The sequence below is a fragment of the Phoxinus phoxinus genome (genome assembly GCF_949152265.1).
Source record: "Phoxinus phoxinus genome assembly, chromosome: 17".
In the NCBI taxonomy this organism is placed as follows: Eukaryota; Metazoa; Chordata; class Actinopteri; order Cypriniformes; family Leuciscidae; genus Phoxinus; species Phoxinus phoxinus.
Window position 1 is genome coordinate 11,390,172 of NC_136892.1, and position 15,428 is coordinate 11,405,599.

Sequence of the window (15,428 nt, forward strand, 5' to 3'; positions counted from 1 at the left end):
CCGGAGAAACTTTGCGTTCACTCGCAAAACCTTTGCAATCTTTGTGTTCCCCGGAGAAACTTTGCATTAGCCCAAGAAACTTTGTGTTCCCCAGAGAAACTTTGCGTTAGCCCAAGAAACTTTGCGTTTCAAACTTTGCCCGAGACACTTTGCGTTCGCTTACAAAACCTTTGCGATATGCAAAGCTTCTCGGAGGAAAGCAATCATTTTTGCGAGAGAATGCAAAAGTTGTTGTTAAATGCCTCAGTGCCTCACGCCACTCTAAAAACCACTGTTGTACACTTAGTCATTGCAATGTACTGAGCTGTACACTGAAAAGATAAATATAACTCAAGGACATCCTGACACAGACTCTGTCCGTCAAAACGTGACAAACATTCTGTCTACACATTCCCAGGAGTAACAGTGAGTGAAATGATCTTATGTGGACCTCAAGAGGTTTGTTTGCCATTGGTAAATACACACCTTTATGTAATCTTTACTTAATACTGATTATTTTCCCTATAATCTCAAATTTATGATAACTCAATTGCCACGTCTTGTTCATGCAGTAATTTAATATCTAATAATTCACTTACTGACATTAACTGAGAGTGTGTTCTCCAGTCTGTTGTGTTCAGAGAGAATACGCTGGTTCTCTAGAGTCGACACAATGGACTTGAAATCTTCAATATCTGGGATGACGAGATGCAAAATGTGTGAAATAAAATGAATGCAAAAAAAATCTATGTTTAAAGTTTAAAATGCAGTTAAAATACATCAGGACTCTTGTGTATTTGGTAGATAAAGGAAGGAACAGAGAATCAGATGTCTTACCAGCTGTAAGTGCGGCGTTGTAGTTGCCCATGGCAACATGAAAAGAAGGGGCTCATGGATCTGAGACGAAAACAATCTAAATAATAATTTAGATGTATAATATAAAACAATATTTTAATTCAAGACTCATTTTAGTATCCATTGGGGCTTCTGTAAATATCAGCCCTTTGCGTTATAGCTTTTGCACGATTCAAGTTTGTTTTTGTATACTATATTAACCTTCTTGTCAGCACTGTGGTCACTACATGAATCTATATATAGTTCCTTCAAGTTATCACACCAACTGCTCACTGTGTTGTAATTGTACACCATCATGACAGTGACTATTGTCGAGACTAAGTTTAGCCGAGGACAGAATATCTCACTCACCAGCCTGATCCGGCCCAAGAAATACAGACGATCTGGGAAAAGAGAAATAAAATAAGACATTCACATTATTTTAAAGTAACCAAAGCATCTAAAACTTATTGTAGTTCCAAAGTCCAACAAACACTGTGAGGTTAGAGGTTTGGCCCAGCAAACTCACCTGTCTCTGTAATGAAACCGTAACTTTCCAAACTACAGCAATACCTCCCAAACTCTCATTTCTCCACACTCATCCTCTGTCTCTCACGATGATGGTGTTCTTCAGCTCTTCTGTATTGACACTGTGGCGTTTCTTCTCTTCCCAGGAGCCTGTTTGACTCCTAATACACTCTCCTTTTATGGAGCCCCCCAAGACACCAATCAGACTTAGGACTGGAGTCATACACATGTCCCAAACACTTGTCTCTTGCATTTGTCCCACAGATTCTTTCTCCATGCTGTGGAATAATAATAAAGTGAACCATTTCGATCCAAAAGGGCTGATGGTAATTAACTTAAACTTAGTTTTTTTGACTCATGTTTGTCTCTGATATTATCACTCACTGGCAATGCGACATGCATAATAAAGAATATTAATATCCTTACAGTCCGTTGTCTCTCTTCGAATGATGATGGGGATTTCTGGGATTATCATTTTTATTTAGCCTTTATTTATCAGCCTAGATAATTAAAGAACTGTTGGTCAAACTGGACGTTGACAGATTTTTTAAACATCTATTGCGTGTCATTATGTGTAGTGAGTTAGCTGACGTGATTTATGTTTTGCACTCCAGAACTTCCGTTAAGGGAACATAGGCTGCGTCCAAAATCTCATACTCTCTTGAGTAGGTGCTTATTTTGAGTTAAGTGATTACTTCACTACTGTTAAAAAAGTATGTTCTATATGAATGTGAGTAGAATGTAATCTGGACATACTACATGTGCCATGATGTCATTATCATGTGACCTACTAGCATCAGTGTAGCTTCAATGCCATTCATAAATCCTCTCCTGTGGCCTCATGGGATAGTAAAGTGTCCATCGTATGCACACTTCAGAATCTCGCTGGAACAAGCTCTTTTTTGAGTAATGTGAATTCGGACATAGCCTACTTCTTTTGTCACATACTGTTTTTTGTCTACTGCATTACATTTACATTACATTTAGTCGTTTAGCAGACGCCTTTATCCAAAGCGACTTACAAATGAAATGAGGAATACAGCAAGTGTCATCATGAAAAGGCAAACTAAGCAAGAAGTGCTCAAAATACAAAGTTTCAGACACTGCTTATAAGCCAGACGAGGGAGGGATTCAAGGAAAATGAAAGATTGTTTATTATTATTTTTACTATATATAGAAGGGAAGTATGCAATTTTGGATGCAGACATAGTGAGCATTGATGCTCCTTGGTTTTCACGGTGCATTGTGGGACTTTTTAGGGAGCAAACATTTCAGAACACTGATAGGATTTTGTGAGAGACCGCCCTTAAAATGACTGACTCATGATCTACTGAACTAGGAAGCTGACCGAGACGCACCCTTAGTAGGCTAAGCAAACAACTGCTCAGTTCTTTTTTTTTCTAACTTTTTTTGTCTTGATGTTTCTTTTATCTCTGATACTCCCTTCTCTGGCTGAGGCTGAGCAGTCTTTCACATTACACACCTGTATTTCACGTACACTATTCTGACGTTTTGTAGTATAAAGAGTGCGAGTAGTGCATGTTCACACAATCAGAGACTCCAATGTTAAATGACAAAATAACCATATAAAATTAAATATAACCTACATAGTGCATAAGTAGGCTACAGTGCATAATTTGGGAAACAACTCATCTCTTATTTTTGACAGTATAGAAAGCTGGGAAGACTTAGGCCTAATATATGTAGGCCAAGCAAACATAGACCAATATAGGCCTATAGCCTAATTCATTTTTGCAAAAGGTCGTTACTTTTATTAACGATAAATTATCGTTAATACGATAATTGCGTAATACATAGGCCTACACATTTGGTGTATGTGGCATAGGCCGACACCAAATAATTTTAATGGTCATTGTGTTCTGCAGCAGAGCAGCTTCGTGTTTTAAACGATTTGTTTACTTTTAAAGATTGTAGGCTACATGTAACATTTTGGATTGTGTAATGACGCTCACATTCTCGGATTTTAACGGACTAGCATTTCGCTCGCAGACAATTCGCGACGATTTTGTTAACGTTAGCCTACGAACTACAGCTCGGGAATATTAACTTGCTGCTCCTCAAGTGCTTATCTCTCGTGAATCACGATTACAATGGCGAGAGAAAAAAACTCTTCACGCCCACCGAAATTACCGGACATAAGCAAGAAGTCCGATGTGAGCAGGTGCTCCAAAAAGGCGGTTAAGATGGCTCAATGTGCACAGAGGGCTCAGACGAACGGGCAGCGATCGGATCGGGGGTCCTGCGGCAGAAAGAAGACAGGGGTCCTGACGCCGGCGAAAACGGTGAAAGAAACACATCCTCCGCGTCCACCGACCAAACTGCCGGATATAAAACTGCCAACCCGACCGAAAATTAACTGGCCTATCGCTCCTGATGGCTTCATCCCCAACTCTATAGTCAGGAGTTTGGCACCGTTTCCTCCACGCAGTGGCGCAGTGCCCCGAGTGAAAGAGGAGAAAGAAGACGGCTTGGCACAAAGTGCGATATATGTCGAAAGACTGATTCAGAAGTACGAAAATACAGCGGAGTCGAAGAAACTCAGAAAAAATGTGCCACAGAGATAGAGGTTGCTGCCATAGGAGACATGAGATGTCCCAGAAAATTGCCTTCTGGAGGAGGACAGTAAAAAAACGAGGAGGATTTATCTTCAAAAACTTGTGCATTAGAGCCAACTTAAAGAGTAATGCTAAATTAAATGCTACCAAAAATGTTAAAAATTGTTGCTGCAGAATAATGCCCCAAAAACACAGTAGCAGTTTTAACATTAAGTGATGGCATCTGGCGCACAGAAGCCCATATATGGCACATATGTCACTATGCGTATTTGGCACATCCGGTCTTCATTGGCATGTGCCAGTATAGTGGCAAAAACAGTAAGTTGAAAGCTTGAAATCTCACCCAGCTTGAAGCCAGAACAAATCGCACCTTCTTCACATAAAAATATAATAATGAACCAATAGCTAAATAAATTAGATAGAAATTATGATTAGAAAAAAAATCTATTTTTTTCTCCTTCGATATAATCATTTAGTTTCACAGCTTACGTTTATATTTAGATCGTCACAGGGTGCTTGTCCAAAGCAGTAATAGACCTAGCCTATAGAAAATGTATCAAATTTTAATAACAAAAAAAAAAAGGGAAAATGTTGACAGTTTTAAAAAGCCTTGAAATAGCCTACCATTGGTATTATCTCTATATAATCTATATATATATATATATATATATATATATATATATATATATATATATATATATATATATATATATATATATATATATAAAAACTGATTGTTGGTATGAATTAATGCATTTAGGATGATTCAGCAATATTAAATAATATTTGTCTTAAATAGCCATAGGGAAGTTGGTAGAAAGGCTCAGGACTCACAAATATCATCCAAGGTTGTTTATTAAATGCAAGTGGAGAAGTAAAGGTAAAATAATAAGAATAAATTAATTAATATTATGAAACTAACTATTTTTTACAAAAACAAAACTCTTAACTCAGTGCAAACTTTGAGTAGACCCATAGGCCTATACGACCAAAAAAAAAACATGCATAATCTACACAAACACTTTGAGCAGTAGGCTATGCCCAGAATCACCATTGAGAATTTAACAATAATGTAAGGGCACTATTAGTCAGATCTGCCAAAAGAGCTGGTGCTTGAGCACCGCTTGGGGTCTATCTGCATTCAGGAAATTTGTACAAAATGATTTTAGGGGTACAATCACGGATCATTATAAATGTGTGGATTGTTTATGGCGTCATAAAAAGTATTCCCTCACTTTCTATTGAAAAATCAACAGATTTTAATGAGGAAACATTAACGAGTCAGTGTTTTTATATCTGAAGTCACAATGCAAACGCCCTAACCATTTAAATGGTGATCTGTTTAAAGTCGGGAATGTCCACTGCTTATTAAAAGTTACGTTCATCTTCATTACAGTAGCGAATATCAGATCACCTAACGGACGATATAACATTGTTATATAACAAAAAAAAAAAAAATGCTATTACGCAACACCTTCACGGGAGTGGAAGTGCCGACATGGTGGTGACCAATCAAAAGCCAAGTATTTCCTCCGTCGTGTCTAATTGGGCGGAGGTGCTCTGGTGTGCGGTGATTGGTGGAGCGGACAGACCGCGGCGTTCGAATATGTTGTCGTTTCAGTAACCGTCGGAGAGCTATACACTATGCAGGTGGACAGACGAGTTTAGTTTAGTTACAGGTCTAACGTTAACTGTGTTTAGGTTAGATGTTCTGATTTGCGAGACACATATTTAGCTTAGCTGACTGTATAGGAGTCATTTACATAACTGTTAAATCACATTTGGATCTTATTTTCCTCTTGAGGACATCATAAATAAAGGTGAGAATGCACACGTCTTTTCAAATATGCTATGCTAGCTGCAAAGAGCAAACAAGGCTTCCGGTCAGTTAAATACATTTTACTTTCCTGTCAAAATGCGGTTTATTGCTCATCTATTCTCGTCTTTTGGTTTTAATCATGTCATAATGCTAAGTTAATTGTTTAACAACTAGCACAAACCAGCGTCTTTGAACTGAAGTGTGCAGCTAAGTTAGCTTGCCGATTGACTTGTTTATAAGTAACGTTAGGTTTCCATTCATAAACGTCCTGCCAGTAAAATTGTATCCGTTTATTGAGTGTAGAATTGTCCATGTTTTCATTTGTAGGTCTGTCATAATGGCTCTGGCGTCTCCATACGGTGTTCTGTCCGATGAGGAAGAGTGTGGAGCTGTGTTTGAGTCCACAGCTGCTGATATTGGAGCTCTCATAAGATGTCCACGGTTTGTGTCTCCTCTGCCAGAGATCTCCGTCATAACCCCTGCTGCAGATTCGCAAACACCCACTAAAGAGGTAACGTTAACGTTATGATAGACCGTAAACTTATGCTCTGACTGACAAATAACGTTAGTCTTTATATCTGCAGGCTCAGGTCCAGGTGTTGTGACGAACTCAGATTGTGCTACCAACACGGTTTGCATTTTTTTAGGGTAGGGGAAGTTATAGACGTTAATAAAGCCTCAAAGCTCATGAATATGATGCTGGTAGCACAATCTGGTAGAATTGGTCATGTTTTTGTCGACAGTAACTTGTTGATTGTCACATGCTGACTCAGTGTTATTTATTATCTATAACGTTACTAGAAACGTGGATTGTATACATGCTTTGAAATCAGATGCGCAAAACATAATGATTCATCACATCTTGTGGCAAGCCATTTGAACACTTAGGTGTGGTTTCACAGCCAGGATTAGTAGCTTTTAGAAACATGCCTTAGGAATTTTTTTTACTGGTGTCTATCTTGAGACAAAACAATGGCATTGATATGCCAGTGCAAGTTGCTTTCAGTTGAAACAGCTCAAACATGCATTTTAGCCTGGGACTAGGCTTAAGCCTTTTCTGTGAAACCGGGGGATAATTCTTAAGATTTTCCTAACATCTATTGTTCTCTTGGTAGTACTTTTTAGTTTTTATTTGTGACTTAATTTGTATTGTGCAAGCACTTATTTGAGTAGTGACAAGTAACTTCATTTGTTACTGCTTACAATCTCAGTGAATGTTATATGGGGCTTAATCGTTAGATTTTAGTACTTATTTATTAGATCGTAGTATCTATACCAATCATTACCTGTTCGATTTTAATTTTACTAGTAAGATTTGTAATTAAACTACAGTAGCCATTCTGACTAGTTATTATACATATGACAAGTACAAATAAGTTGTGCAACAATTTGTGTATCACTAGTTACTAGTGATGATGACTGGAATTGACATCAAGTAATAAATGGGTACCAATATCAAATGACTACTTGTCAGTTTATAACCACTAACAATGGAATGTTTTTTTTTTACTATTGGAATAAGTACTAAAATCTAATGAGTAAATGTTAGTCGATTTAAAAATGGAATACCTACTAGTAATTATAGGTTTAATTTGCTGGTGAGATGGGTGGCACGTGTCCTCACCACTTTTTGCTTGGCTTGATATTGTCCCCTCTACTTTTTAAACATCTCCCGTCACAGATTTATCAAATACAAAGAAAGCATCTCCTCCAGTTGACTAGCAGGGTATTCATTTAGTTTGTTTGTCTTAAATAAGAGGCGATGTGGAGCTGCAATGTGTTGTTTTTGAAATCATGCTGACCGTGTCAACACCGGACGAGACAGTTGTCAGTCGTGCTGCAGCAGCTTGAGGCTGTCTACACTGGGCACAAAGTTTGGATTCTGTGTTTTCCACATCGCAGAAATGATAGGACATGATACTGTGTTGTTAAATCAGCTTTCCCTACTTGCCCTGGGCTTATGCTTACTGTTTGTTAAGTCAACTCCTATGTCTCAGATTGTCACATTGCCAGAAGCGGCTCCCTCACAGTAATTCTTTTCATTAAGGACCGCTGTAAGTAATGTGTTTTTCCTCCAGTCTACACAAACTGCTTGCTTAATGGTTCCTCGCCTCAGGCTTTGTTCAGATTCAGGCTACATAAATCCGGATACTTTTGAAACCGTTTCAAAAAGCACCCCGTCCACAAGCATCAATTGTTCTGCAAATGTTGCTCATCATCCACACTAAAACATCTGAAAATGCTTAAATCTCCTTACTGCGCATGCATAAAATGTAATAAAAGCTCAAGAGATGAAACCCGATAGAGCAGACATAATAAAGTTCTCACTTCTGGCACGATCATTTTTATAATCCTCTGTCTTTGTTGACAAAAACACGGACTCAGTGTGTGGACTGAAGAGAAAAAGATGCGTTTTCAAACGAAAACCTATTAGTGTATAATGCCTCAGTTCTGTGTTAATGGGTCTTTCATCTGTGTGACTGGCAGCCTGTCCAGATCAAGAGTGATGTCAGTAGAAGAGGCAGCTCTGATGATGGATCAGAGAAGCTGAAGGTTTTCGTGCGGATCCGTCCTCTTACCGAGGCAGAGAAGGAGCGGGGAGATGAGCAGGTAAAGGAATTTGACACTTTTGTGAAACACTTTTTCAAGGAAGGAATGGCTTGGTTGGCAAACAATGACATCTTTATTGTAATGTTTGTGCTGTTCAGGGTTGTGTAAATGTGCAATCTGAGGACAGTCTGCTTCTCAGAGCGCCAAAAGACTCCCGCAACATGAAGAGTGCCGAGAGAGGCGTCTCTCAAAGCCTGCACAAGTTTACTTTTACCAAGGTAATGCATCCATTATTAAGGAAATCATTAAAGGGGTGGTTTACTGCTTTTTTTCTTTGCATGATTGTATTTATGGGGTGCAATATAACATGTCTTCGTTTTTTTTTTTTTTTTTTTAGCCTTATTTTTCATAAATTTCACCTTTATTGTAAGCTGATTTCTCCTCTGTCATTTGAACGACCGGTTGACTTCCTGATTCTATGAAACCACTCCCTCAGAAACAGGCAATGGGCTCAGATTGGTTAGTTGGGCCGGTGCGTAACTGCGCAGTGCACGTTGGCTAAACTGCGCAGTGCACGTTGTCCGGAAACTTCACGCCCATCACCTTTACGGGCGAAAGTTGCATGTGCTCCGGTCAAATGTAAATAATGGTTTCTATACTGCCGTACAGTTTGAGTCAGAATCAGACCCAGAAAGCGGCAATAAAGAGAGTCAAGCAGAACCTCCCCAAACACAGCTCTTACAAAACGTTTCTGAATTGTACATTTTTTTTATTATTATTATTCTATTCTACAATTATTATATCATAATTTCGATACGCTGTTACTTGAAAATGCCACTGCTGAAACTTGTTAGCTTTTGAGATACGGGTTTCTCCTGATTAAACATTTAACTGAATAAATGACTGAGTAACACCGCAGCTGAAGTTTGCTGTTGCGATTACATTTTTTTTTTTTTTTTTTACTTTATACACGTTTGTCTTGCACACAAAATAGCATCAAACTAACTGGCTACATAAACAAACAGCTTTGGCATTGGTTTACGTACTTCATCAAATCGAAAAATTACTTCATAAAGTACACATGGAAAATACATTTACAAAATTAGTACATAATTACAAATTGCAGGTTCAAAATGTTTGTACGCGTTTGTCATAGACACACGAAATAGCATAATTAAGTGGCTATAACGCGAGCGCTGGCATTCGTTTACATCCCTGATAAAACTAAAACTACGTCTGAAATTATACATGCAAAGTTAAAATTATTAAGTCTTACTTACAGGTTGTGGCCCAACAACGACTGCCTCTGGGTTTAAAGTTGGAACTGCTTCATGTTTTAGTCACAGTTTCTTGTTTAATCCGGCATTGAATTCGTGGAGATTCTGGAAGCTGTCTTCCGTAAAATGCGCAGCACAGAGAGCTACGATTGTAATTTTCAGAAACATAATAAAACAGAAATTGTAGCCATTGTTGACGAACTACAGCGTCCATTGGAAGCCCGAACACAGAAGACATGACAGCTGGGTGAAAATAACACACTTTCGACGGCATGGCTACAGCTCTCCACTATAATTCTTCCTCTTCCACAACGCCGCAGAAATATGGCCACGCCCCATTTTTTGCATATTCCGGAGGGAGGGTTGATGTAAATGTATGGGTTAGCTACGTATAAAACCCGGGAAGTATCTCGTTGTAGTCCCATTCGAGTCGTTTTTGTAGGCATTAAACTTCCTGATTTTTAAAAGACAATATATCTGCTCACGTTGAACTTTCAGCGCAGCAACTTTGCAGATACTGTTCATGCACCAACAGCAACATTACACACTATTTAAAATGAAAAAAGTGAAATCGCAATCAACCACCCCTTTAAATATAGCATTTCATTGAAAAACCTAAAGGTGCACCTAGTTACTTTTTAATTCATTCCCCCAGTTTCACTGGCCAATACAATGTTCTCTGACTTTTTACTGACAAGTTTCACCCTGGATGCAGCAACGTAAAAAAAAAATTCTTTGTGCAGATTTTTGGACCACAAACCAATCAGCAGGAGGTTTATGATCACACCATAAGGGAGATGGTACGAGATGTTCTGCGTGGAGAAAACCGCCTCCTCTATACTTATGGTGTGACCAACTCGGGCAAAACCTACACCATACAGGGTAAGATGGTCATAACACACTGTTCTGGATTTCAGCATGTTGGTTTGGTGCATACATTTATGTAAAACTGGATAATGTTATTGCTTCTTAAAGTAATGCAAGTACTGGTGTTACTGTGATTCAACAGGGGGAGGTGGAGAGGCAGGTCTTCTGCCGCGGGCGTTAGTGTCTGTATTCCTGAAGCTGTCTGGGCGACTGTACTCCGCCATGGACCTCAAGCCCGTACTGAGCATGGAGGTCCGTAAGCTGGACGCCGGTGAGGTCCGTGCTGAGGAAATGCGTCGTGATGCTTTGCTGAAAGAGGTAAAGAGAGGAGTAACAAATAATTAGAATAGTTGAATAAAATTTTTTCTAAGCGATACTTAGAGATGTGCATTTAGTAGAGCTGTGTATTTAACACTTTAATTTAAGTAGTTCTGGAAGAATAGCACGTATAAAATATTTAATGCACCCGCCCTAGACCTGCAAAGGTCATTGGTGACATGATACAGGGCAAAAAATCAGTACATGATGTAGCCTGTAGAATGCAGTTGGTAGTGTTTCGTTTTTGAGCGATCAATCGGGTGAACCAATGATTCAATGGCCCATTCATAAAGAGAGGCATTGGTTCTCATTCACTAAGCATGCATTAAAAAAGCAATAAGCCCCGAGAAGCTTTTACAGTGGATTAGGGCTGCAACTAACGATTATTTTAATAATCGATTAATCTGTCGATTATTTTTTCGATTAATCGGATAAAAATAAAATAAAAAAAACCATTCATTCCCAACAACCCTTTATTCAAAAACAGAACTGACAGTGCAAATTCACAGTGCAAAAAAATCTTCAGAAAGTGCACAAACGGGTCGCTCCTTGATAGGGATGCACCGATACCATTTTTTCAGAACCGATCCGATACCAAAAATTCTGAGTATCGACCGATACCAATACCAATCCGATAAAAAAAAAAAGACCATAAATGCTATTATAAACTAGAATAGTGGATAATTAAGCATACAATTTAGTTTAGAAAAATCACAAGTGCACAATAATTGTATTAAATCTGAACATGAAAAAACATTTAGTGAGGAACAAATATTAGAATAAGTGTAACACTAAATTTGGTAAAACGTTACACATTGCTCTTTGTATTGTTGTAAAATACATTCATGAAAAACAAGATAACACAAATAAAAAAGATTCATTATTTTATAGCCTACTATAAAATTGAGACATGTTTTAAATGTATAGCACATCGGTTTAATGAGGCAGCAACATGATAGTACAGAACTAGAAAGGCTATTAATAATCGTTCATTGCGTCACTGTATTATGATATGAAAGGCCCCAATACAGTGCGGCACAAAGCGCTTATGCGCATCCCGAGCGCTAGTGATGGGCAATCCGGCTCTTTTTCGTGAGCCGGCTCATTTGACTCAGCTCACTGAAATGAGCCGGCTCTTTTGACTCACAAACGGCTCTTTAAAAAATAAACGTTTTAACTCCCTGAAAGTCCACCGCACAACAGTGCAACGTGAATATTCACATTTTTTATTGTCCATAACAACCCGAAAAATTGCCTGCTTGCCTTGAACATCTAATTAATGTGCAAAGTTTTCCGACAATTTTTCTTAGGCCTAGGCCTACCTTCTTTTTTTATGTGGATGTTTTTGAGCTTGTAGAAGTTAGCTCTTACGTTCTTCTGAACATCTTGCGCTGCCATTGCCCGATGTCATTTCTGAGTCATATCCATAATCTGCCTCTCTTTTAAATGTTCCACAAGTGGTAGGCTATATGACTGGTTGTTTTAAAATATAACTAATATCGAAACAAAATAACCCAGTCAGTCTCATCTACGAGACGTTTAGGCCTCCTCCTGACAGCTTGGCTCGCAAGTTTGCTTAGTGGCAAACTTTTTTCATTTGATTGGTTTAACCGCCACCCGCCCAAATTGAATTAAAATATTGTTTTTTGTCACGCCATCCGCCCTATCAGCGGTTTATCCGCATCTCTAGTGTGTGTGTGTGTGCGTGCGTGCGTGCGTGCGTGCGTGCGTGCTCGGCCCTCCCTCATGCAGTATAATTGGTTGACATTGCGTGTTTGATTGACAGGAACAGAGTGTGAGGCTGATCAGACAGTCGAAACGAATGTGTGTGCGCCTTTAGGCCGATAGCCTAATTATTTTGTTGTGTTTCTTTGAATTAGTCAATTGTTTTAAATAAAATTAAAATAATTCATTATTTCTTTATTACATAATTATTTAATTTCTATAGGCTATATATTTTTAAATAGAGTCGGCTCTTCAGATATGCGAGCCAGCTCCCGTCGTTCACCTAAAAGAGCCGGCTCTTAGATCCGGCTCATTCGCGAACGACCCATCACTACCGAGCGCAGAATGATGCGCTTGAAGCAACACGAGTCACAGCGCGCAGCGCGTCGAGTCCGCATTGAAAAGTTCAAATCACAAAGGAAAGACATATTGATGCGTAGTGTATTATACAGTATCTATCTATCTATGCAACAGTTTATTGAGCATTTTCTTTTAACAGTTTTAAATGTCAGTTAGTGCGCGTGAAGAACAGTTATAGTGCTCTGACTCTACTGCAGTGTTGTGAGAGACACCCGGTAGAAAGTAGTTAAGGTACAGCAATAAAGTCCAGCAAGATAAAGTTGTTTAATGCAAAACCATAGACCTTTATCTACAGATCAAGTATAATTATAGTAACATTGAATCATCTTGGAGAGAGTTGTTCATCGTGTTGTTGACTCGTCGTACCGAACGCGACGCTGTTTGATGCTGAATGGAGAATGACTGACAGCCGCAGCGGAGGGAAAAGTGAACGTGATCTTGAATTTAATGACTTAAATATTAATTTCTATCTCACATTATACTATATAATGGCTTCAGAACACATATAATATAGTGCACGACAACTTTATGATGCTTTATAATGTTTTTGTCCCTTTTGTGGGGCTTACAATAGCACAGAATATAGGCTACACACTTTTTTTTTTTTACATCTCCGTGTCACGCGACACAACGAATCGATAATGAAATTCGTTGCCAACTATTTTAATAATCGATTTTTATCGATTTTATCGATTCGTTGTTGCAGCCCTACAGTGGATTTAGAACAGCTAACGGGTGTTGTTAGGCCGCACAACCTAAAACCCCCTTAGCTGTTCTAAATCCACTGAAAAACACAGCTTCTCTGGGCTTATTGCTTTTATAAAACGGTTACTTCTTAAAAATATTCATTTTAATATTTATTTTATTCATGTAGTTCAATGCAGTTCCAAAGAGGTTGGTAAGCAACACATCCAGCGACAAAGAATCACAAACTGCAGTTGCGCAGTAATACTAATGTAATACGGTCACAGGTGTATGTTTGTGGAGTAATTTACAACGGCTTCGAACACAACTCAAACAATCAGAATCAAGGACCAGAACGATCCGTTGTATAAGCACAATTTTTGCTTATGAACGATTTTAAGAACAAATCACGATTGACCATTTATTCTAAATTTAGGAAAAAAATACAGGAACAACTGAACCCACACGTACACAAAAAGCAATTGGCCTACTTCTGTACGGCCTTATAATCGTGTTAAGAAGTTATATTTCATCCTAACACGACTAATTATATTGATGTATTTTGCATTCATTGTTTTATATGATCCATACAATTATTAAATGCATTCCATCATATAAAGTTTAAGATTACGGCATTATAGCTTTAGCTGCAAGGTTTCTCTGAATAACACCGATATATGTATGTACAGCTGGCTAATGAGAGGTCTGTAATCTGGGTCTGTATAAAAGGTGTGGTACACAAAAGGTACACAATCTCATTGTGAGAACTGGTCAGCGAGAGCGTTTGTATACAGCGGCAAGTGATGAAAGGCTGTAAGGAAAGTGTGTGTGAAAAGACATCAGTCAATAAAGCATTTTTATGAACTTTGGCAATTAGAAATAAAATCTGTCCACCGTGTATGAAAATGTGATGTCATATTAAATAGAATTATAAGATGGTGATTCTTGAGATATTATTGGTCATTCAGTGTTTCTGTAAAAAAAAAAAAAAAAAGTAATGAACAATAATTTTTGTCTTTCAATAGTTTCAAATTTTTGTTGTCTTGAATTGTCTTTCTTTTGTTCAGGAGGAAAGCACAGGTGGACATCAGTCTAGGCTGCGTGCAGGTTTGTCCTGGGACAGTGGCGTCGGTGGACTCTCAGCAACCAGTCACATAGCAACACAGCTGGAGGGTGAGGAACTATCTGACATTCCACCCTGAGCTACTTCATACTGAAAAGAATTGCAGAAATAGACACTTGTCCCATTTGCCAGGCACTCACAAGTTAGGCCATTCAAACAAAGAGATTGTAGTTCCGTTTGGGGAAAGAAAGACACATTTCAGCTTTAATTTGTGAGCTACATGTAGTTATCACTAACATCAGGTGCAGTCACATTAGTGAAATTTTGCAGGCAAAAGAAGGCAATTTTTTGATTGCATGAAGCACCGCTCGCAGTCACTTTTAAACCAAGCAGCTTTCTGTTGGTCAGCATGCTGAATTTGTGTGACCCCCGGTGCAAAATATATATGGGGAAATTTTTCACTCACTTAAGTCTCAATTGCATAGATTCCTATTGAAATGACAGGATATCGAATGCGAAGTTTCACAAGCAACCCTAATCCAAAGGTAAAATTTTAGAGATTTTCTTCTAAGCAGGTGTGTTGTATTACAGATTCAGATGGCATTTTTTTGGAGACAAATGGCCTGGGTCTCAGTGGTGGGGAGGACCTTGAGGAGGGAGTGCATTTCTCAGTGTGGGTCTCATTTTATGAGATCTACAACGAATTTCTTTATGACCTCCTGGACACTCTGCCTTCACTTCAGTCCCACAAGAGAGCCACGCTACGCCTCAGCGATGACAAACATGGAAACCCGTACGTAAAGGGTAAGAATCACAGAGGAGCACTGAAATGACCACTTTCAATAACC

At 38.6% G+C, this 15,428-nt stretch overlaps 2 protein-coding genes across 3 annotated transcripts in view; one reads left to right on the forward strand and one right to left on the reverse strand.

The window, feature by feature from the left end:
- Positions 1-1,540, reverse strand: part of LOC306984104 (uncharacterized protein) — a 7,455-nt gene extending 5,915 nt beyond the window's left edge. Inside the window, exons 1-4 of one of the 2 annotated variants that reach the window (XM_079585140.1) lie at positions 1,343-1,540; positions 1,186-1,217; positions 817-892; positions 583-674 (exon numbers count right to left, since the gene is read on the reverse strand). In XM_079585140.1, coding sequence (XP_079441266.1) covers positions 583-674; positions 817-847 — 123 coding nt within the window. In that variant the 5' untranslated portion in view covers positions 848-892; positions 1,186-1,217; positions 1,343-1,540. Of the gene's footprint in view, positions 1-578; positions 675-816; positions 893-1,185; positions 1,218-1,342 lie in introns of both variants that reach the window. The other variant, XM_079585139.1, reaches the window with a different exon arrangement.
- Positions 1,541-5,406: 3,866 nt separating this feature from the next.
- Positions 5,407-15,428, forward strand: part of kif20a (kinesin family member 20A) — a 31,550-nt gene continuing 21,528 nt past the window's right edge. Inside the window, exons 1-8 of the mRNA XM_079586595.1 lie at positions 5,407-5,737; positions 6,064-6,247; positions 8,224-8,346; positions 8,445-8,564; positions 10,307-10,445; positions 10,573-10,748; positions 14,585-14,690; positions 15,172-15,384. Of these exons, the coding sequence (XP_079442721.1) occupies positions 6,074-6,247; positions 8,224-8,346; positions 8,445-8,564; positions 10,307-10,445; positions 10,573-10,748; positions 14,585-14,690; positions 15,172-15,384 (1,051 nt within the window). The 5' untranslated portion in view covers positions 5,407-5,737; positions 6,064-6,073. The remainder of the gene's footprint in view (positions 5,738-6,063; positions 6,248-8,223; positions 8,347-8,444; positions 8,565-10,306; positions 10,446-10,572; positions 10,749-14,584; positions 14,691-15,171; positions 15,385-15,428) is intronic.